The following is a 24,120-nucleotide window of genomic DNA, read 5'->3' as shown; positions in this document are numbered from 1 at the left end:
CCACCAGGAAAAATAAGTCAGTGCCTGTGGGAAATTAACAGCAGGGCAGTGGGGGTGGGAGCATGCAGCACTGGTGATGGAGGGAATCTTGTGTCTCAGACTTAAGTATTGGTTCTACTAGGCCACAAGGAGAACGTGGAGACAAAAATGAGTGCTGCAAGGCAGCAAAGGAACAATTCCAAAGATGTCTGATGAGGATCCCTGGCAATGCAAAGACCCGAGAGCCTGATTCTCCTCACACCAATGGGAATCAGGAGAACTTCCATTTAGATCAGTGGAGTTACATTTGTGCACTGTGAACCCAAGACATATACTCTTAGGCCATGTCTGTACTAGTAGAAAAGGCGTTTTTTACATGATAGCTAAGGCTTTGTAAAATCTGAGTGTAGACAGGGCAAGCTGCAGTTTTACCTCAATGTAGCTGGTTGAGGGGATATTCATGGGGTTCACTTCAACCACCTATATCAAGGTCAAACTACAACTCACTCTGTCTACACTCAGTTAACATTGTAAAATCCAACAATAGTTTTGTAAAATCACTTCTTAAAACTCTAATGTAGACAGAACTTGTAAACAAACTTTCCAGATTATGTCCTTGAAGTATTTATCAACTGCATGGCTGAACTGAGACTGAGTTAAACACTGGGATAGCACTGTAGGATAGTAACGCTAATTAATACATTCATTGTTCAGCTGTCTGCAAGAAGTGGAGTATCTTGTGGAATTTTAAATGATGTAGAATGTGTCCCCTTTTGTTTTACAACAGCATCTCATAAGTCACTCAGGTGAAACTAGTAGATTAGGGTATCAAGATAGGCTTAGAAGATTTGGAAGGGGACATAACTGCTCTTTACTTTGTTCAGATTTTTAATCATAGTTCTAAAATGACTTCTGATTCCAGTTTAAAGATTCATAAATAAAATACATCTAAAGAACTGCGAGAGATTAAATGTAATGTTACAGGCTCAGGCTAATTAATCAAACTTAATTGTGAACAATTCAACTAATGGAGCCTGACTGAAAACTAACTGATGTCAATGGGAGTCTTCCCACAACACCAGAGAGCTTTGGATCAGGTCCATAATGGTTACTAGTATGTTAAATGTGACTTCTTTTCAGCTGTACTAATGTAGGAATTGCTGCACTTCTATTACCATCCGCATGGAGAATGCTTTCTCTTCCCTAGTTCATCTTTTTAAAATAAAAATAAGTCCCCGTTCAATGAGATCTGTGCGAGAAAATCCCTGCATCCGTGCAGAGCTCAGTTGAAGCCAATCGGGCTCTGCTCATGCAGATCAAGTTAAGAGATTTTAAGGTCAGAAGGGACCATAATGATTATCTAGTCTGACCTCCGGTTTAACACAGACCCTAGATCCTCATCCGGTGATTTCTGCATCAAACTTTTGTTTGGGCTACAACATACGTTTTAGAAAGAGTTAAAGAAAGATTTAAAGACCTCTAGTGAGAGAATTCACCATGTCCCTAGGTAAGTTGAAAGTTAATTATCTTAACTGTTAAAATATTGCACTACATTTCTAGTCTGATTTTGTCTAAGCTCAGCTTCTGACCATTAAATGTGATTATGCTCTTTTTTTGGCTAGATTGAAGAGCTACTATCAGGAATCATGCAACTACTTGTACACCATGATCAAAGTCACTCCTTAACCCTCTCTTAGATAAGCTAAACACAAGAAGTCTCTCACTAAGAAGCAGGTTTTCCAGACCTCAAATTATTCTTGTAGTTCTTTTTTGTACCTTTTCCAATTTTTCAACATGCTCTATGAGATGTGGACAGCAGAACTGGACACTCACTAATATATGTATTTTAAACATAGAGACAATGCCATCTCCCTACTCCTACTTGATATTGCCCTGCTTATCTACCTCAGGATCATGTTCTCTCTCTCTCTCTCTGTGTTACAGCATAAGACTGAGAGCTCATATGCAGATGGTTACGTACCATAATCCCTAAATCCTTTTCAGTTTAACCGCCTTCCTGGATACTATCTCCCCTCTTGTAACTATGGCCAGCTTTTTTTTTGTTGTTTTTGTTTTGTTCCTACATATATGACCTGGTTTTTGGCTGTGTTGAAATGTGTGTTGTTAAAATAAGCTGGTTTTATCAAGCAGTCCAAATTGGTCTGCGTAATTGACTAGTCCTATCATGTACTCCACCAGTTTGTGTTGTCTGCAAATTTTACCATCAATGATTTTTTTTCTTCCAGATCGTTGCTAAAGATATCAAATGGCATTGAGCCAAGAACAGATCCCTATGGGGCCTCACTAGAAACATCTCATAGGATAAGGATTCCTCATTTACATTTACTTTTTAAGATCTATGAGTTAGCCAGTTTAATGTGGGCTACGCTGATTTTGAAGACAGCTAATGTTTTAAAATTAGAATGTCACACAGGACTAAGTCAAATATAGAATGTCAGCGGTTACCTTTACCAATCAAACTTGTAATCCCATAAAAGAAAAGATATCAAGTTTGCTAGACAAGACCTATTTCCCATAAAATACTCAGTCCTGCCTTGAGTGCAGAGGACTGGACCAGAAGACCTCTCTCAATGTCCCTTCCAGTCCTACAATTCAATGATTCTATGAAATCATGTTGATTTGCACTAATTATGCTACCATCCTTCATTCTTTATGGACGACATCCCATAACAGCCTTTCTATAATTTTGCCCAGGATCTATGTTAATTAAATGTGTCAGTTAAACTATGTGTCATCCTATTTATCCTATTTAAGTTTTGGCATATTACCTTTTTTTTTTTCTTCAGTCCTCAAGAACTTCCTTAATGTTCCAAAATTTGTTTAAAAGTCAACATTATTCGTTCAGAGAGCTTCTCGGACAATTCTTGTGATAACTTGCAACCAAGAGTATCTTGATCCTGCATTTAAAAAAGTTTCAGATTTTGGGATTTGGGCATAATAAATATTCAAGTCAACTATGAACCAACAATTATATGCATAAGCACAGCATAATTTAAATAATTTGACCCAAACTTTTTTTAAACATGAATATTTACTAACATAAATAAACAAGGTTTTATAACAAAAGGATGGGAAAATATTTACAATTTGCACATACATAATGAAACAGCAAGTGCACAACTTGTCACGTCAGGATTTCTTCTTTTTTATTTTTTTAAGCCCTCTTCCAAGCCACTAACTTTAATCAGTTCTGCAAAGTCCATATTTTTTCACAAAAACTACTACAAAATGTCAGATAAAAGTTCATCATCATTAATAATTTAGCAGCATGGAGGATTTTCAAATGGAGACAGTGTTACTAACTTCTTCATACTGAAGAACAAAATAAGGGTAGCTCTGGTCATCGTTAAAAATGACAAAGATCTGAGGTTCAAAGTAATTGTCCACACAAGAGTCATAAAGGTCACTGGTGATGCTGCCAGGGTTCACAGGTGGCGGTCTTCTCATAGTATGATTGCCCACTGTGTATCTTCCTGTCAGTACTTTCGCCAAAAACATGTAATGAACTCCTTTGGGTGACCTTTTGGAAAAGTTATGAGAGTAGCTCGCCTTCCTAGCAAAGTAGCTGCCTTGTCCAAACATGGTGGCATGCTTCCCACAGACTCGTGGATCAAAGTTGTGCTTGCAGATTCCATCCACTACATCCTGGGAGGTACCATGGAACAGGTGCCTTTCATTCATTATTCTGTCAAGCCCTGTCATTTTTTTAGACATATATTCCCTTTTCCTGGAATAGAAAAAGAAAAAAAGATGAATCTTCAGTGCAGCTCTATGGATAAAAAGTTCTCCACATATTAGTGTTATCATCTTGAATGTTAGAACTGCAAAAGGGAAAATTAGAACATTTCTTCAATATGTCAAAATGTAGCACATAACCTTATTTCCTGAACATTTGTGTGTAAGATGTATACTGATGTTTATTTTTCAAGCAAAATTATTCAACTTACAGCTGTTTTTTTTTTAAAAGAAGAGATTTGATGAAGTTTATATATTCTGCTTAACAATCAGATTACATTTCATGGCCAATACCATCATTTCTTTTTTATTTCAGAAGAGAAGTTTTCCAACATGATAAAAGAAGACTATTTATATGGACTCACCTTTTATATTTCTCCCAGAGAAACTGGTTTTGCACTCTTTGTATTTTCAAAATTCTATATTTGGTCTCTGGCACAGTCTTGTGAAACAGATTGTAAATGGTTCTGTAGCTTTTATCTTCTTTAGAAACAGGCACTTGGATGAAGTCCTGAGCTGGATCCATACTAATCCAAGTTTCAGGATAAAGGTTTGGAGAGGTAACAGCAGTCGGAGATAAGACTTGTGAAGAGGCTGGTTCAGCTGATGTAGAAGGTATTGGAGGATTGCCACCCAGAGTCCTAGTTTGGGAAAGAGAGAGAGTTTGCATTTAAAAAAAAAAAATCAGAAATAAAAAGACTTTCAAACTACAATTATTTAGTTACCAAGGTTCTGACTAGATGTTCACAATGCCCCTTCTGACCTTAGTCTATGAGATTCTCTTAAACTATTGCTGCTTTACGGCTATAAAGCAATGCAGTAAGTTATATAGCTCAAATTCTTGTTTAAAAAGAGCATGCTAAACATCTTATCTGTTTAGTCCCTAGTCCTGCATCCATTCAAATCGACGTCAAAACTCTCATAAGCTTGCCTGAGTACAGAATCAGTTCACTAAGGGGGAAAAAATCTCAGTGCAAACACCACTGGTGGAAACCGATTGTCATAGTAATTAGTAAGGCTTCTAATCTGCAGAGAAACTTAGAATGAGTTGCTACAAGGGTCAGTGGCAGATAATTGTTTCTAAATCTCTCCTACAGACAGAACGCTACCAAATGGAAGTGGAATTATTTTACAAACTTTCTGTGATTCAATAACCATTTCTGTTGAACAAGCAACATACAAAATAAGAACAAAAGAACATTTTGAAACTCCCTTTGAACACCTTTCAAGAAGAAAAGGCATGCATGATTTATGATCCTGGATAAATAATGGGTAAACATAAGTAATACCACAAAAGATAGCTGAATTTCAGTGTTGCGTATTATTGCTCTAATGTCCTGAGGAAAGCTCTCTAGAATTAGTTGCTTTTACTTGCATATCTGCATTTGTTTGTTTTCATGCCTTGAACCAGCCTCTGTTGCCGGGAGTGCTGCCAGGTAAAAGGTGACACATAGGAGGGAGGAGCATGCTGTCTGTAAAGGCTGTGGCAGCAAAGGACCATTCAAGCCGGAGGGAGGAAAACTGTAAGTGTTGGCAACATGTCCATTTGATTGGATTATTAAAATGCACAAAAATAAATAGAGGGTGAAATTCTGGCCCTGCTGAAGTCAATGGGAATTTTGCCAGTGATTTCAGTGGAGCCAAGATTTCACCCATAGTGAGTAATTCCAGTTCTGAAGCATGTTTCATGCTTGTGGGCAGGTATATTTAAGACTGGCTAACTTTAGAAAACTAGCAGTTTCTGACTTATATTCACCTGATTAGGGACCTGAAGCTGCAAGCCTTATTCAACTGAATTATGCTTGCTTAGTTGAGTAGTCCCATGGTTGAATAAGGCTGTGCAGAGTCAGGCTCTATGAGCTTAAAATTCGAGGGCCAAAACTTCACCTATTTACATCATCTGTAGCTCCACTGAAGTCAATAGAGTCAATGCAGCTATGTCAGTTTGCATGAGCTAAGCACTTGACCTCAACTCATTTTACAGTTGCCAGACTCAGACAGTGGGGAAGCAGGAAGGAAGGAAGTTGATATGGACACTTCCCTCTGATTCCAGGGCCAAGCCTTGGCACAGGTGATCAGTAAAGAGTAGTCATGAGTAAGCAATACCACTTGGCCAAGGTCAAATTATGAAATTGCCAATCTCTGACTTAGACTCTGCCATGCAAGGTACAGCTGTGTATCTAATCCCAAGCAGTGGAGCTCATATTAAGCACACCCTTTAAGTTACTAGGTCACTTTTAGTTTACAAAACTTATCACTACTGAAACAGGAAAAATCTATGTGCTCTGGCTAGGAGAAAAAGACAGACGTGAGAACATTCTGTTTATCAATTGGCTCCATTAGAGGTGAGTTGAGTATTGTCTACATCTCAGGCCAAATCCTGCTTGCCTTCCTTATATAAATAGTTGACTTTAGGTCAGTGAAACTCACTGGATGGGAAAGACAAGCAAGATTTAGCTCCCTATGCCATCTTTGTAAAAAAAAGTTTACTATGGCACTATGTGTATCTAAGAATTTGCTGAAGGCAACACTATTGCAGCCAATTTCCTTTGGTTAAAGTGTGGTTCTAGTTGAAAAGTGTGTAAAACTGGCAATTTCTTACTCAGTCTGCTCTCTGTGTATTCAGAAACTCTTTACTGACTAAGTTATATTCTCCCTGCTTTTCACAGCAGAGCCAACACAACTATGGGAGCTGGATTCTATTCTTGTTCATGCATCATCAGCAGAATTGTCAATTAAGTTCTGATTGCAGAATCTTTATTGTTGGTGATGTGTAAGCTAGAAAGAATGCAATATGACTTTCTGATTAAAGGCTGAACTTACAGGGCTAAAAAATAGTTAGAAAAAACTAATCAGATTTGATTTGGGTCTCTGAGAAACAACAAACAGTGATCCCTGAAACACCATTTTTAACCAGATAGATTTAAGCATAGATCTACTTTGAAAAGTATCTCCTTACATAGTTCTCATCTGTTCTACAATGCTGAAAAGTAGAACCACTAGCCAAATTCTGATCTCAGTTACAGCCCTATTAAAAACACAACAACTCCATTGACTTCAACTCTGGATTTATTTATACCAGTTTAACTGAGCTCAGAATTTGGCCCACTATGTTCATTAATAGCTTACGAGAAACCCAGAGGATGGATTGTAAATGTACCTTCCTAATGATTTTGTAGTAATTGTTTGTGATATTACAATGGGGGTTGGTTTGTTGTTTTTTTGCTGGAAGGAAAAAAGGGTCAGTGGGTAACAAAGTTACAATAGAACCTCATTAATTCATGCTAGTGATTGGAAGACCTTGTGCAAATCAACAAATGTTACAGATTAGAGTGTAAACAAGCAAACAATAAAATCATTAAGGATATTCCATCACTTAATGTACTTTGTTCCTTTATTTTGACAAGTGTAAATTAATTGTAAGCATTTATAATACATGAAAAATCATTAAAGTCAACAATTGTCAACCATTATCAGATATTTATCATAACTCCTACATTAAGAATCCTATTCTCTTATTTTAGAGATAGGAAAAAAGGGGCAATCACTGTTTAACTGGTGGCAAATGTTGACTTTTCAATGGCAGCCACTGTACTTGATAGTGAACTAATGAAGTACTATAGAATATTTTGTAAAGTAATGAACTCTGAATACTAAGATCCCTCCTACAGCACACTGCTATCTTTCACTAATAAGTGGTGTGAGATAATTGGTTTATTTGTGAAAAGTCTCAGGGGTACTGCATTAAGAACTACAGAGGACAGTGGAAATTTCACTATGAGTCTAGTAAAGTCACTGGGAGTTGCAGATTTCCAGCACCTTTCAGGATCAGACCCTTAAACTATAGTAAAACAGGCACTCAGCAAAATATCAGTTGGATATGAAGGAAAACACCTATTTTCCCCCTAAGATCAGAAGCAGAAGTGTTATAACTAGAAGTCCATGTTTTTATATATTTACTCTTTTTTCCAATATCGTTTTATAGTTCTTGTTTTTCCCCACACCAGACTATAACTGAAAATATTTCCTACAATTACTTGTTCAAGGCTCTGAACAAATTAACTTTCACCTCACAATTATGATGTTATAACACTTTAGCAAGCTAATGAGCATTCTAGGCCTAATACAGCAGTTAAATCTTCTTTGATTGGCTCAGCATGACAAGCTGCCAGTCAGACTAATGACTTCCACCCCTTTGCTAAGAGGACAATATGTTCCTAACTATTGGACTCTGACAATGTTTCCAGCTGTGCTGGTGAGATCACAAAAATGGCATTTTTATGAGTTCTAATCAAAAAGGACTACAATGCAACACTTTTCTCATTAGGCCTTTGGGTGAATAAGTTCACCCCCAATGCAGAGATGATAAAACAAGGCATGCTTTATCTCTAATTGTTCTTGAAAATGATAAAGTGCTTTTAAACATTTGTTTTTTATGAAGCCCAGAACTGATGGCTTGGTGATCACTAAAGAGAGTGAGAAGCAGAAATATGGACAACAGTTTGGCAAGTTTCAAGTACATCTGTACCTCTCCTGTTCAGAAGCCCAAATTTGGGTACATCTGTAAATTATATCCTTTTAAAAAGGAAAAAAAAAAAGCCAGCAGCATCCCCTAGTGAGAAGGATGTTATTCATCCTGCAAGGTGTTAAGTGCATAGATGCCAGCACTGTGAAAGCCTTGGCTGGTATGATTCTCTACATAAGCTGGGAGCCTGAGGACAGGAAGGTACTCAGCCACAGGAGGGCCACGACGGATTGGGGTGAACGTTAGCTTCATATGAATATGGATACAGTGTGTCTGGAGTTCAGATACACACCTAGATATCAATCCAAACTGCTGGAGGTCCCAAGCTTCTACATCCCACAACAGGCTTTCCCTCATGACAGCAGGCCGGTCCTCCCCACCTTTCATCCACACTCAGAACCAGGGGCCAAGTGTTTCCTTTCACTTCTTGCCTCAACCCCTCCTGCTTGCATTAGAATTCACGGAATAGCTAAGGCAGGGTGACAAAGGAGGAACAGTCAGCGAAAGGTTGGCTCTCCATAATACCACCTAATAGCAGGAAGCTGGGAGCTCCCAGGCCAAGCCAGTAGAAATACAGAAATTACATTGTAGTAGCCAACACTGCTGATATTATGGTGACATTTCTGAAAGTGCTGACTTCTTGAAGCACTGGAGTCTACTATTTCACGGTTTGCAGCATGCACTAGATAGAAGTACAAGAGTGATCCCATTTATGTAGCTAATCAACAACACAAACTGCTACCAGAAATCGGTGTCTCTCTTCTAAAGACTTTGCCCGAACAGAAAGGATCCAAGGGTTGGAGAGAGTGGAAGGCTCCTTATGCCTTCTACCAAACGTGTGCACCTGTGTAGAGTTGCGCACTATTGAAGGTTAGATTTTGAGTACAGGCTAGAAATCATATTCAAGGGGAGAAAATGGCTACTCACGGGTGCAGTAAGTTAAATATAGAGCCAGTTTTTTCCTATCACATCCCCTACATTTTGTGGACAGCACTTTCCAACTATTTGCTGGTATGCCTTACTTCACTCAGGCAGAACTCCCAGTGATTTCAATGGACTGGGGACTTTAAAGATTTGTGCTCAGCTACAATAGGGTTGTGCCCTGCAGGCATTCACTCCTAAAGTGCCAAGCCAGAAAAGGCCATTAAGCATTGGCATGCCATTTCCCTGCTCCATTGGTCATGGAACACAATTCTCCATAATCAATCAATCAATATATTTCAGAGAGAGGCTTGAACTTAAACCTCAGCTTCAAACATTTGGAAACATAATGCACATTGAGCTCAGGAATTCACAGCTCAGGCTGATTCCTGTTCTGGGACAATGGAGGGTCATTTCAGAATTGGCACTTAACTAAAGTATAGTGCTATAATTGAGATATTTTGCTACTGTTATTATTTAAGTTACTTTTCAGTGAACATCTCCAGTACATGCCCAAGGAAATCTACACTGTGCATAAGAAAGTCAGAGAAAAGAACTTTAAGCCTAATACTAGAGTTATTCTTTGCTTCTACTTCTAAACTGCTGAGCAGTGTTGCTGTGGGCTGTTAAATAGTTGCACTCAACTGTGTGTGGGGTGAAGTGATTCTGCTACATGTTTATAAATCTATTGGTAAAGTTTTCAAAGCTTTGGGATCCTTCTAAGTGAAAAATCTATGGTCCTGGTTCAGGAAAGCACTTAAGCACATATTTAATGCCAAGCTTATGCTTAAGCACCTTTCCTCTATAAGAATGCTTTACTAAATCAGGGCCCATATGTATACATAAAAAATAAGTATCACTAATTCAGGAATCCTACTAGATTGAGTACCAAAGCACTTGATTTGAGTTCAGGGGCCTGCAGTGAATAATACTGGACAATACCTATTATTTTTAGATTTTCCTAGCCAGTAAGGAAAAATTCCCTCTGTCATGTCTTAAAGAAGGAAAGTAACCATTGTTGAAGGACCTTTGAAAAGTCCTCTTTCACAGTAAAAAGTTTTCAACCTTCCTCCCTCACTCTCCCCCCCACCTCCCCCCCCCCGGATACCTACTGTAAGAATGGCATCAGCACAATACATGAGCGAAGAAGGGGTCTCCTCTTGATTTCTCTTCGGAAACATGCATTTTGTTGGAAGCCATCTTTGATGTTCAAGATATACTGATTGTGCCAGGTAACAAACCGGACCTCTTTCAGACCCCGACAGTTGGCTTCTTCTATCAATCGTACAACAGGCTGTTTGAGAAAGAAAGAAAGAAAGAAAACTAAGTTATGGTAACTTAATGCAAAAGAACTAACGCTGCTTCTATCTTCAACTGTGTTTGTAAAGTGTTTTTAATAATATAACAGTTCAACTACTCAGCTAAAAGGTTAAATGGGGTATTTGTCTAATCACATTATAAACCTCAAATGTCTGCTTCAGAAGCACTAATAAAATGGAGAATTACATTTAATATGATTTACATATTCATTTTATTCATTTGCATTTAGATTGTTCTACATTCAAGGCTCTCAGAATGCTTGACAAATATAAAATAAGTCTCACTATACTCCTGTGAGAGTGAGAAATAATAGCATCCACATTTTACAGATGGGTAAACAGGCACAGAAGGGTTAAGTGACTTGCAGAAGCTCATACAGCAAGTCACTTGCAAAGACAAGAATTGAACACAGGAATCCCAGCATTAAACCATTCATCTGCCTTCCCAAAGTGAGTTTTCAGAACAATGACCTAATCAAAATGAAAAAAGTTTTCTCCTTTAAGGATAAGTCTCTATAACATATTCTTTCATACCTTAAAAATCAGTTTTTGAGGGATTAGCCACACTGCCCTGAAACTAGCATGTGTTAAATTTGCTCTTAAATTTGATAGTACCTATTAGTCAGCTTCCACATTTAAAATGTTATCACAGGTCACTTGTGGAACAAAAGTTCAGCAGAGCATAGTTCCCATTTTATTGTTGTCTCTGCTGGCTGTATGCAATATTGATTCTATTCAACAGTCACCCTGATGTTCAAGTAATTTTCTACATTTCTGTGTCTGTTTCTAAAGGAGGAATTGGAGACTAATGCACAGAAATATTATACATCTTTATGCAACAAAGTGCAATAGTGTTCTCATGATTCTGGTAATGCACTTGGAACTAACTAGTTTCATTCTCCGATACCAGTGGATTTTGGAAACATTGCTCCCTGAGCCAATAGACTCTCAAAAAGAGGAAAGCATTACAGAGGTTTAGTGGTTCTGTTTTACTAAAACTCTTCTTGTGGTTCTCTACTTCTGTGTTTTTACAGAAACAAGTCTAAGCCAGGTACAAGCTGAAAATAAATCTAATCCTATAGGACCAGCCCATACTCAGCAGCTCTGCAGGTATACAAGAAGAAAAGGGCACACAGGAGGGAGTAGTCTTTGTTGTCTGAATGGGTGCTCTGCTTCTGCTTGCTGGGGAACTCTGAGAAGGATTCTGCCTCATTGAGGCACAGTCCCTCTTGGCACTCCAACCTGGGGCAATATGGCTCCACACTGCCCCAATGCAGGTGCCCCTATGGCAAGATTAAGCCCAGCAGATGAAATTCAATATCCTGCCCCAGTTCACTAAGACCAAGTAAATGAGTCTGAGCAGGGGAACTATGTGGAGATTGGGGCCAGGCAGAACTAAAATACACTGCTAACCTATAGGTAGGGGTTACGTAGTCACACAGCTGCTATTCCAACCTCTTCACTAGACTAGTTGATGAAACCAATGGGAAGCACCTTCACAACACCTTGGCCAATGAATCAGGCCAACGATAGAACCACTGGCCAAGTCCCTGTTCCTTCCCTGCCCCAGCCCAGAGCCTCTGCACTTGCAGAAGGACTGCGGTGTTCTGCAGTCCTGGAAGCTTTCCATGGCCATACGATTCAGGGTGAATTTTGACAACAGAGAAACAAAATCTTTGCTGTGTTATACATCAATAGATTCGCAGTGGAGATGAAAACTATTCAGCCCCCTGCAAATGAGGAATACTGGCCCCCTGAGAAAGAACACATCAAATATTATACAGATTACACTGGTTTTGGACAAAGAGATCAAGAAGGAGTGATACTCATTCCACCTGAGCAAGTGTTTCCAATATAATTTTGGTCCAAAACAGGTTTATGGAAAGTTTCAGATACCTCTGAGTACTCTCTCCAGCCAAAATGGTCCCTGCAGAAGTATTTCCAGATTGTGTAGTAGTTGGAATTGGAACTGGTGCAGGATGGTGTGGACAGCCTCCGCATTTGGTCAAACTCAATGGTTTCATACAAGTTCATAACATTCAGATCTACCAAAAACTCATGTCCCCTGGAAAGAATAAGAAAAACAAAGAATTTCCAATTTTTAATCCATCCAAGGACACCTGGGGGGGGGGGGAGGGAGGTTGAAAACAATGCTATTACAACATGTCTCAATTGCACCAGGCTTATCCACTACTGGCAAGCTATACTAAGGTGGAACTCTGAGCACTCAGGGTCAAATTCTGTACTCATACCTCAATCAACTGCATGGACTTCAGCAGGGCTGCTTGGGATGTAAGTAGACACAATTTGGGCCTCCCTATTTATAGCCAGATTACGGCAAAACATGACTCTGTACAGCATGAAGCTGTACCATCTTGGGCTGTGGGTAAGGGGTCAGGAAGTTCCAGAACTCCAGGTTGTGTATCTACTATTCCATATCTTAGGATGCTGCAGGATGTTTCACACTCTCTGGCTGGCCAATGAGGAGGAAAAGCAATGGAGCCACAATCCCACTTTCTCTCCACCTCCTTTGTAGAAAGTGTTAAAAGGGGCTTGTCACTGCACTCATCCTCCTATTATAGGGACCACCTGCTCCGTGCTTAGAGAATAGAAGAGGGGAAGGCTCCTAGTTCTTTTTCCAACACACACAGACTATGGGCAATCTAACCCTTAATATATCAATTAGGACACTGGTGAGGAAATATTGTATAAGCACAAAAAGAAAAGAAACGTTCCTAGTACAGAGACATTTGTTCATTATAGATGAGTTATGGAAAGATCAATATATGCATCCTTGACATTTGTAGCATACTATCAAGCAAATACATCACACAACCCTGTTTGATGAAGCAGCCAAATACTATTCAAAAGGTTATTCTTGTGAAAGTTAGTGCTTCAGGGAAGAAGCGGAAATGTAAATGTCTCCAGATGAGGAGCATCTGCTGCTAATCCACAGGAGAGTTCAATTATCTTTCATCACATGTGCAGCAGAAAAGAACTGGCATAATATGAAAAGAGAAACTGATTTCACTATTATGAAGCTTACCCAGAGAAATATTTGCTTTTTGTTCTGCTAGCTGTATTGCTGCTACAAAATCAACACTTCCACATGCAACTTTTATATAAAAGTAATTTGGTGCTTTCAGAAGTATAATGAGAGAAAATTGATATTACCTATCAAGAGTCGGAGCTTATATTCTTTACCTCAAGGAAAAATATATGGCTGTTATGCTGATGTAGGAGTCATGTTTAAATGTGGCATCAGTATGGTTCAGCAAAAATGGCTTCTAACACAACTTGACCAGCAATTATTGAGGGAGATAACCAATGTTTTACAGAATGTTTTGCTCTAAGCAAACAATCCCCACTGGCCAGCCAAACTGTTTGAAACCAGTTTCAGGGGAACAGCAAAGATGGTCTTGACCCTCAAAGTTTTGAATTGATCCAATCTAAACATCTCTCTCTAATTTGAGGGTGTTTGGATTTGTGTTCAAAAAGGCTATTCATATGAAGTCTTTAAGTCCCATCTCCAGCTGAAGCTGCATGTACACAGATCCCAAGCACAGTTCCTAAGCCACTAGAAACAGGGTGTAGGGGAGTTTTCTTGCGAGACAATAGAATGGGGCCTAAGCAGTGGTTTATGAAATTATGAACTTCACCTCACTGATAATAGCTTTCAAAGACCTTAAAATATTCCATTATCCTTAATGAATGTGTTACGGTTTATTTACAAAAAGTATTTATGACTCACATGTGAATAGCTTTATTTACAGTGGTGGGCTAGAATGTTAGATTTTAACTCATGGTGAGAAGCACCTTACTTCCTGCATGAGTATATCACAACCTAGTCCCTAGGTTGTAAGCTTTTATGGGCAGGGGATGTGTCTTATCTATGTTCTGTAAAGTGCAGTATAAATTTTTACTGAGATACATGGGCGTTTAGTAATACAATAATAGTATTTCTTCTTTGACAATTTGCATTTTCATAGTTGTTTGAAAAGAGATGTCTATGGGAGCCCCAGCAACAAATCACACATTTGTGCATATACTGGACTTTCTGCCCGTTTTAAAAATAGGATTCCATTTTCTATAAACTGCCATAAAATTAATTTACAGCAAGTTTCTGTGTTGTCAGCCAATAAATAAATAAATAATAAAACCAGCAAGGTTAAAAACTACTACTTAGTAGCCAACCGAAAAATACTTCAAAGATCAATGGTTTATTAGCAAATGGGAGCTTAAACCTGGACATTCAAAGGAACGAATGATTCCACAGGAACACTGATCACAGTGCAAAGAGACAGCTTTGTGGGGATCAAAGCATGTGTGAGGCATACCTATATCTTTCTGTATAAAATAAATGATCAATTCCTGACAGGCCTGCATGAAGCTGCTTACACAGTATCACTCCACTCTTACAAGAAGAATCAGATTTCTTTAGTAAAATGACTAGGATTAGCATAGTGCCCAGCTAATGCTATTGGTTTTCACTTATGTTATTTACACGCTTTCACATTTTGATAGTTTTTCACTTAGAGCTAATAACTCAGATGAATGAATCTTTTGAGTATTATCAAATGGCATTTAACCCAATGTAAAGTATTTCTTTTTTGCACTGACTATAGCCAGCAAAAATATGGCGAATATTTGAAACGTATATAGTTTGTTTAAAAACTCTGGCATGTTAAACCCTGTAAAAAAAACCCAACCCTGCCACATTTGACACTTGTTATGGCAAAAGTAATGGGTACTTAAACATGGGTTAGTAGCACTTTATTGATTTGCTTGAGAAAGACAGGAGAGACTGCAGCTTCTCACATCATTGCTATTCACCTTGCAATCTGTGGTTTTCTATCAAAGAATCACAAGGAATGGGTCTAAATCCTAAGAGGTGCTGAACACAAGCAACTCTCTTTAAACTCCCAATGGGAGCTGTAAATGCGCAGCACATTTCAGGATTTAGTATTATTATTTCTGTGTTTTGTTTGCTGTTAGGCTCCTGAAGTGCTAGACACGTCCCAGACATACAAGAAGGGACAATGGCGCTTGCTTCCATGAGCTCCCAGTCTAAGGAATTGGCCCAGTTTTATCTGAATGAATAGTTCATGGTATTGTTTTAGATTAGCCCTCTTTGTTCTTCAATATGCTTTTAAAGGACAGGTATGAGAAAAATACTAAATTACATATTTTACAGAACAGTTCCACCAGCTGCTCTCTCCTAAACTCTCTGGGCCAAAGTCACCTCTTTTCTAACATGAAGTTACACCAGGGATGAATTTGGCCCATTCTATTTCAGAGACATGTGATTCACTGCTGAGAACGTTCAGTCTCACTGCAGCTGTAGAATTGCATAACAGAATGTCTTCATCTGGTAAAAATCCACCTCTTTCATATTTATAAATTGCTACATAAGGCACATTTTGCAAGTCAATCAATACTGTTATCCAAATGATGTCATGTCATAGCTGTGACTCTAAAAAATATTTCTGTTGAGAAGATAGTATAATGTGCAAAATCGTTAGAATAATTAACCATTTGTTCACTACATGTGTTGCCAACATATGAAATTATTACAACCTGAATTTGGATATGAAAAGTAACTAAATCCTGAAAAGGAGGGCTATTTTAGTACTTCCTGTGTCGTCTTATCAGTACCTCCTCCTACCCTATGAAATCTTGATACACTAATTAAATCTGATGATCCACAGCATATTTTAATCAATGCATAATGCAAAAACACCCACACTGATTCAGAAATGTGTCCTCTTATCCAGCATTATTTTAAAGAGTAATAACCTATACTTTAGGTAAGAACAGTATGTACAAACCAAACATTGCATGTAAATGATAAAAAAATAGGGCTGCCAATTAATCCCAGTTAATTCATGCAATTAACTAAAAAATTAATGCTATTAATCGCACTTATAACAATAGAATACCAATTGAAATTTATTAAATAATGTTTGGATTTTTTTCTACATTTTCAATATTGATTTCAATTACAACACAGAATACCTATTTTTTATTACAAATATATGCACTGTACAAATGATAAACAAAAGAAATATTTTTCAATTCACCTCGTACAAGTACTGAAGTGCAAACTCTTTATCGTGAAAGTGTAACTTACAAATGCAGATTGTTACATAATTGCATTCAAAAACAAAAAACAGTAAAACTTTAGAGCCTACAAGTCCACTCAGTCCTACTTCTTGGTCAGCCAATTGCGAAGACAAACAAGGTTGGTTACAATTTGCAGAAGATAATGCTGCCTGCTTTTTGTTTACGTCACCTGAAAGTGAGAACAGGCCTTTGCATACACTGCTGTAGCTGGTGTTGCAAGATATTTACATGCCAGATGCACTAAAGATTCATATGCCCCTTTATGCTTCAGCCACCATTCCATGATGACGACGACGATGACTGGTAAAAAAATAATGCAACAATTAAATTTATGACTGTACTCCTTGGGGGTGGGGGGAAACTGTATGTCTCTTGCTCTGTTTTACCCATATTCTGTATATATTTCATGTTATAGTAGTCTCGGATGATGAGTCAGCACGTTAATTTTAAGAACACTTTCACAGCAGATTTGACAAAGCGCAAAGAAGGTACTGATATGAGATTTCTAAAAATAGCTACAGCACTCAACCCAAGGTTTAAGAATCTGAAGTGCAGTACAAAATCTGAGAGGGACGAGGTGTGGCGCATGCTTTTAGAAGTCTTAAAAGCGCAACACTGATGCAGAAACTACAAAACCCAAACCACCAAAAAAGAAAATCAACCTTCTGCTGGTGGCATCTGACTCATGATGATGAAAATGAACATGCATCAGTCCGCACTGCTTTGGATCGTTATCAAGCAGAACCCATCATCAGCATGGAAGCGTGTCCTCTGGAATAGTAGTTGAAGCATGAAGGGACATATGAATCTTTAGTGCATCTGGCACGTAAATATGTTGCAACACCAGCTACAACAGTGCCATGCAGAGGCCTGTTCTCACTTTCAGGTGACGTAAACAAAAAGCAGGCAGCATTATCTTCTGCAAATTGTAACCAACCTTGTTTGTCTTCGCAATTGGCTGACCAAGAAGTAGGACTGAGCGGACCTGTAGGCTCTAGAGTTTTGCATTGTTTTATTTTTGAATGCAGTTGTTTTTGTACATAATTCTACATTTGTAAATTCAACTTTCATGATAAAGAGACTGCACTACAGTACTTGTATGAGGTGAATTGAAAAATACTATTTTTTTTCAGTGCAAATATTTGTAATAAAAATATAAAGTGAGCACTGTACCCTGTGCATTCTGTTATAATTGAAATTAATATTTGCAAATGTAGTAAACATCCAAAAATATTTAAAATAAATGGTATTCTAGTGTTGTTTAACAGCACGATTAATCACACTTAATTTTTTAAAGCACTTGACAGCCCTAATAAAAAATAAACAAACAAAGATAAGAAAGCCAGCACTACTTGTAATAAATTACCAGTGTGAACCTGCTGAAACTGAATGCAAGTCAAGAATACATACACTTTCTGGAGTGAAACAAGTGCCTTCCTGGTATGTAGTCATTTTGTTCCGTAACAATAAGCTGTAAACTACTTTATTTGAAAACAGTGCGTGGTATCATGAGGATATCATTTCTGTTGAAAAGCTGAGCTATATTATCTGAAGTATTTGCAAGCAGCGTTGTAAATGTGAATTGGTGTGTGTAAAATTTTTCATGACAATATTTGCAATTCTGTTTCAGAGGATTTTTGTTTTTTTTACCTTAAAATATATACTTACCTTTGTATATTTTGACACAAATTCATCTTCGAATAAAATATCTAATCTTGAAAAGATCAAGGTTTTTTGTTTGTTTCCTTTTCATAAAAGACTGTTTGGGAACAAAACATGGGCTCAGATTCACTCCCAATTTATCTTATTTTGAACCCAAAGCACGACACATTGCAATTTTTAATCCACAAAATTCAGCCCTATTCACACAATCACAGTGAAATGCAAAAAAAAAAAAAACACAATTTTAAAAATGTTTGGTGAATTATTTATACAGCTCTATTTATACGTCAATATTTTCTTTAATCCAAAACCACAAAGAGCTATATTTGCCACACAAAATGTGTTTTCAAGGCCACAGCCCTTCCTAAACTATCACATAAGTGATAAAGTTCCTTGGAGGACCAAAGTCATAAAACATTGAATGCTGATAAATAAATTTCACAGGCACCCAAACCATAGCTGGTTACTAATACATGACACTGATGTTTCTAATACATATTTAACTGTACTAAAATACAGAATATGACATACACTTTCAACTACGTTACAAAGTGATGAGAAATAAAGAAGTACCATGCAATATTGATGAGCTGTATGAGGAAAAACGTTATTCATTTTAGGGGAATATACTGAACTATGTGGTTGTTTTAGTAGTGTCTTGATTGCAGCAACTTAGACTTAACAGGTCAACTTTCCAAACTTAGCATAATGGCTGCATGTAGAAAACCCTCATGCACAAATCATTTAACTGCACTAGCAAATGGGAACTTGGAAGTTTTTCTTATGGCTTTTCTTCTGATAGTTCTTCAGCCAGAGCAAAAGGTCAATTTATTCTTTCCCATAGTAACTATGAGGTTTAGATTGTCAGATACTGATCCAATAAACTGACTTGCAATTACCTACCCCCTCTTACAGCTGTAATTATGGAGAGTCTATTCACAGCTGAGTCTGCAACTAGTTCCCATTATAAGTCCTATGTTTAGTGTCCTTATAACTCTGGCTAGCAAAAATAGATTGGCCTGGAAATTGCTGTTTACTCTGAAGGCTAAGGAGAATTGTTCTGAAAAGCTTTCGTTAAATTAGTCAAGCTATTTCCTAGTTTCAGATCATTATTGAAAAATCAGTCTGATTTTTACTGGTGTGCAATGTTTTTTGTAAATTTGTAGCTCAATGGTTCCCAGCCTTTTCCATACCAGATTCCCCTCCCATTTAGCAACAGAAGGGCAGCTCCTTAACACTTGTTGGCAATCCCTAGGTTGAGATCCCATCCATCCAGCTCAAACACAGCTTATTCCTCCTCCCCCTTCAAAAACATTCTTCTTAGTGCATAAAACAAGTTGTAATTAAGAAAATTTAGTAATGATCAGTGTATCTAACTGTAATGTTTACAGTCTGAGAATTTGGTCCTCTGGTGGCTGGCTGCAGCTTAAATGGAAAGTAAGAGTCCTCCTATTCTCCACTGTGGCATCCAGGGGCCTTCCCTTAGCATAAGTAGTATAGGCCTATATTTCTGAAGCTAGACCAGGGTTCCTGAGATCACTCTGCATGGTTGTGTAATACATCCAGTCATTGTGGGTGTTTTGGGAGTTGGTTTTCTTTGTAACATGAATGGGACCTAAGTTTTTTTTATTTATTTTTAATTTCCTGCATAGCCATTAAAACGGAATCCACTAGCCATTTCCCTCAGAACTTTGCAAAAGAAAAAGTTCAGTGATTTCTTTCAGGATATACAGCATAGTAGAGTTTTCTTTAAAAAGTCTGTAATCAAATCTCTCAAATAATGAGTGCTTTAAAAATGATACTTTTTCAATCTATAGATTAAAAAGGGTTAAGTTTTCAAAACTGAGTTGTATATTTAGATGCCCACTTCCCAATAATTTTGGTGGGAGCTGGGGGTCCAGGTTGCCTAGACATCTTTGAGTATCCCAAAATGTTTGACTTTTTTGAGGTCCCTCTAAACTTTGACTGTAAAACTTCAAAACTGACATATATTTAAAATCTAGGAAAGAAAATGTTTAGAACAGACAAGGTATTATTTAACACGGGCCCTTTTATTTAAGTGCTGTGGATGGCTTTGAATATTTCCTTACCTTTCTATAAATGTTTCCATTATTTTAAAATGCTTAAGCTTTTTCAATTGTAACATTTGCTGGTACTCATGCATTGCAACCTCAACAAATGTCCACAAAGTTATTTGTCTGTTAATAGTGCTTCATTTAAAACATTTTCTTCTGTGCCTCAAAAGAAAGACCTATTTCGAGCATATGTAATGCAAAGCCCAGAAACAAAATTAGTTGTGACAGATACAGCAGGTGATTGCATGATTATATTCCTGGGTTAGCCCTGAGATACTGGTGATGAAACTAAATATGACAATGTACCTCTCAATTGTGCAAGGCCTAAATGTGAGACAAAGACTAAAATCAGGGACTTCAGAAAAATAAGAGGGCCAGAAGTTTAATGTTATATGGGATTCACTCCTTAGCCAAAATAACTTCATGTTTAACATCAGTATCATGATTTAATATTTCTGATGTAAATAATTAACCATGTGAGATTGCAGCAGGTAAGCGTGGGACAGATAAATGTAGATATAAAATGATGGTGGTCCTACATAATGTACAATGGACAATGTTTGGATTGGGAATTAAAATCTATCCTAATGGGAAAGGGATAAAGTGGGCTCCTTCTCAACCCCTCCTTGAGCTTTCCTCCAAACAATTAACTCCATGCAATAGAGTTCTCCATGTTCCAATACCATTCCTGGATATATTGTATTCTGAGGGACGGTACCAGGGGTGATGAGATCAAAGGACCAGTGTTGGTCAAGTTATATTATTCAGTTTTTATCTGAAAATGGCACTAGCAGGAATAACAGGAAAGGAAATGGTGGAGACAACAGTTAGGAACAGATTTGGGAAAGCAGGAAATTCATTCCAACACTCTGCAGGGTCAAGAGCTACTCCCACTGCCTATTTCACTGTACAACATGTAACCAATAATAAAACAATACTTGGAATTTCTATACTACCTTCCAACTGAGACAGTTAATACACTTTACAAAAACATTAAATTGTGCCTCGCAGCAATCCTATGAGGTAGGAAGATATTCCCATTTTACATCCAGAGAAATTGAAACATGGAGAAGTTGTGACTTGTCTAAAGTCACTCAGCAAATCAGCTGTAGAGCTAGGAATTACTCCTGGGGAAATTGTGCGCCAAAAAATTAAAAATTCTGTACACAATATTTTAAAATTTGGCAAAATTCTGCACATTTTGTCAAAACAGCACTATATAATCACACCAGTTTCAATTATTTTGGTAATTTATTTCAAAATACCTGTCAGCAACAATACAGAGAAAAAAATGCTCCAGGAGTAGAGAGTTAAAGAAACTCCTACCACAACCCAGTTCCTATTTCTCTGTCCCCTCCCCCCAGAGCCCAGCAGGGGGAACAGACACCCACTCCTCCTTCCCCCAAGCTGCAAGGGGTCCCCCACCCCAGACACCCGTACTGCTCCCCACCAGAGCCCAGCTGAAGGCCCCTCCTCCCCCAAGCCAGACACTCGCATGCACCCCTTCCCCCCAGCCCTCAAAGCCCAGCTGCAGGGTGCCCCCTAGCCCAGACACCCACACTCTAGCCCTCAATTGCGCGCCCCTCCCCCTGGCCAGATGCTTGCAACACCTCCCCTCCAGACACCACACTCCCTAGACCCAAGAGATCCTGAGGGAGAAACAGCCTGATGCTGGGTCCTGGTCCTGCATGTTGCCTCCTTCCTTCAGGGCATGCCAGGAACTGCACCTGCCAGGAACCCTCCAGCTCCCTCTGGCAGCGTCTTCTACTTGCGAGCTGTGCTCTGCTATGTCCAGCAGGCAGCCTCTAAAGGCAGCCAGCAGCTCTGCAGCCCATTTCTGGGAAGGAAAAGGAAATTCTGTGCAAAACTCATTAATTTCTGTGCAAATTCTGCCTGCGCAGTGATGCAGAATTCCCCCAGAACATAGGAATAGAGACCGCTTAATAATCTGCCCTGTACTTTAACTACTAACTAGATCATGCTCCTTCTTTAGGAAAGTGGGCTGTTTAATGGAATTTTATTTATATTATGAGAGTAAATATTCTATACTCTCTTCAGTGAACATCACTTAAGTGAGTATATATATCTTGCACACACACAAGGAGGGCCAAATTCTGTACTCAATTAGACCATGAGACTGTTGACTTCAATGAAGTTGCCCCACTGCTATGCAAAATGGAATTTGGATAACTGTTCCTCTGCACCCAATCCATAGAGAATGGCAATGAAGACATCTGATGTCTGTTTTGTATCCTTTACAGCAAGCTTCTTATGCACTACTAACAGCACATTAAAATCACATGTTGCTCTGTTCAAGGAATATGGCCCTCTAATTCTTATGATGAACTTAAATGTAATGAGTGAACAATCTACAGTCTATCCTTGTAACCAGGCAATTGTACCATATGTGCAAACAGCAGTTTAGGAGAAAAATATATTTTTGATCAGAAGTAACGTGAAAAGGTATGTGAGTTTTAAACTCTGCTCTTAAGTTCAGATACATGTCATGAAACTTACCACATATGTTAGATAACAGAAAAAAAGAGGTGCACTGATCAACAAAGGTCTGTACAGGAAGTGAAACTCAGTTCCCATCAGACCAGCTGTGATATGAAGCAAGATTAAGAGCTAAACACTATCTAAAAGTATGTAACTGTTGATTTCCTCTGACTAAACCCCGCTCCTCCCTGAAATAGCAAAAGTTTAAAAGCTATTCATAAGAACAACAGATCAACTGTCTCTCCAAATAGATATGAAGTCCTTTTGTGCTCAAATTTGCAAGCTTGGTTAAATCAAATTCAGTCAAATATAAGTCACAAGAATACTGGTTAGGTATTCACACCTCCTGGGTAACCCTGCCAATTTTTAAAATGAGTGCTATTTTCTCTTATTTAAAGCAAACAGTTGTGCAAAGTTATAAGGTGAAATCCAGCCCTGTGGAGATGGCAAGCACAAAGTTTATGAACTACTGTACTTAAGCTGCACTGAATGAGGCTGAATTTCACCCAAAGGAAATTATTTTAGTAGATTTTTCTAAGTGAGGTTGCCAGTAGTTTTAAACATCCAGCCTCAGATCCTGGAAAACATGGGCCCAATTCTGCTCCTATTTAAATGGATATGGGCCCAGATACCACACTGAGTCATGCTCTATAAGTACCTGATCCAAAACCCACTGAAGTCAATGGGAGTCTTTCCAATGACTTCTGTAGGCTTTGAATCAGGCTTTAAATATGTAGATTAGATGAGAAGCGGACTAAGTTTTGCTATTAACATTAATGAGATCAGGACAGAACCTCGTGAATTGTAGTGCCAAATTAACTAAAAGAAAGGGCAAAATTCAAAACTGGTTTAAGCAAGTGTAATCCCAAAAACTCTTCAGAGTTGCACCTAGTTACACCAGGCCTGGATTTGGCAAATGGGAGAGAGAGAGAGACTGAATGGGATATTTCAGGTTTTTAATTTTGCAATATTTTCATGATCTACCAAAAAAATTTAAGGTCAATTTTCAAACCTGAGTGCCCAAAGTTAGGCTCCTGAATACATATCTGGCAAGTTCAGCAAGATTTTCAATGGTGTTGTCTGCTAAGTTGTAGGTGCTTAGCTCTTCTGAAAAATCAGGCCTCTTTTACTGAAATACTTATACAGTATCAGCGCGCAGGATCTGAAAGTTCTATCCGAAAGTGAGTAATTAAAACTCCCACAGGAATTAACAGTTAAGTATTATTACCATCCCCGTTATTCTTCAAAAGTTGAACTAGGC

At 38.2% G+C, this 24,120-nt stretch overlaps 1 protein-coding gene across 5 annotated transcripts in view; it reads right to left on the bottom strand.

Moving 5' to 3' along the window:
• Window positions 1-2,213: 2,213 nt before the first annotated feature.
• TIPARP (TCDD inducible poly(ADP-ribose) polymerase) overlaps window positions 2,214-24,120 on the bottom strand; it is a 60,460-nt gene continuing 38,553 nt past the window's right edge. For all 5 annotated transcript variants that reach the window (XM_050965937.1, XM_050965934.1, XM_050965936.1 and 2 more), the window contains 4 exons: window positions 12,397-12,565; window positions 10,294-10,475; window positions 4,101-4,376; window positions 2,214-3,727 (listed from right to left, as the gene is read on the bottom strand). In XM_050965937.1, coding sequence (XP_050821894.1) covers window positions 3,280-3,727; window positions 4,101-4,376; window positions 10,294-10,475; window positions 12,397-12,565 — 1,075 coding nt within the window. In that variant the 3' untranslated portion in view covers window positions 2,214-3,279. The remainder of the gene's footprint in view (window positions 3,728-4,100; window positions 4,377-10,293; window positions 10,476-12,396; window positions 12,566-24,120) is intronic.

This window comes from Gopherus flavomarginatus, chromosome 8 (assembly GCF_025201925.1).
Source record: "Gopherus flavomarginatus isolate rGopFla2 chromosome 8, rGopFla2.mat.asm, whole genome shotgun sequence".
Taxonomy (NCBI): Eukaryota; Metazoa; Chordata; order Testudines; family Testudinidae; genus Gopherus; species Gopherus flavomarginatus.
This window is presented reverse-complemented; position numbering and strand designations above follow the sequence as displayed.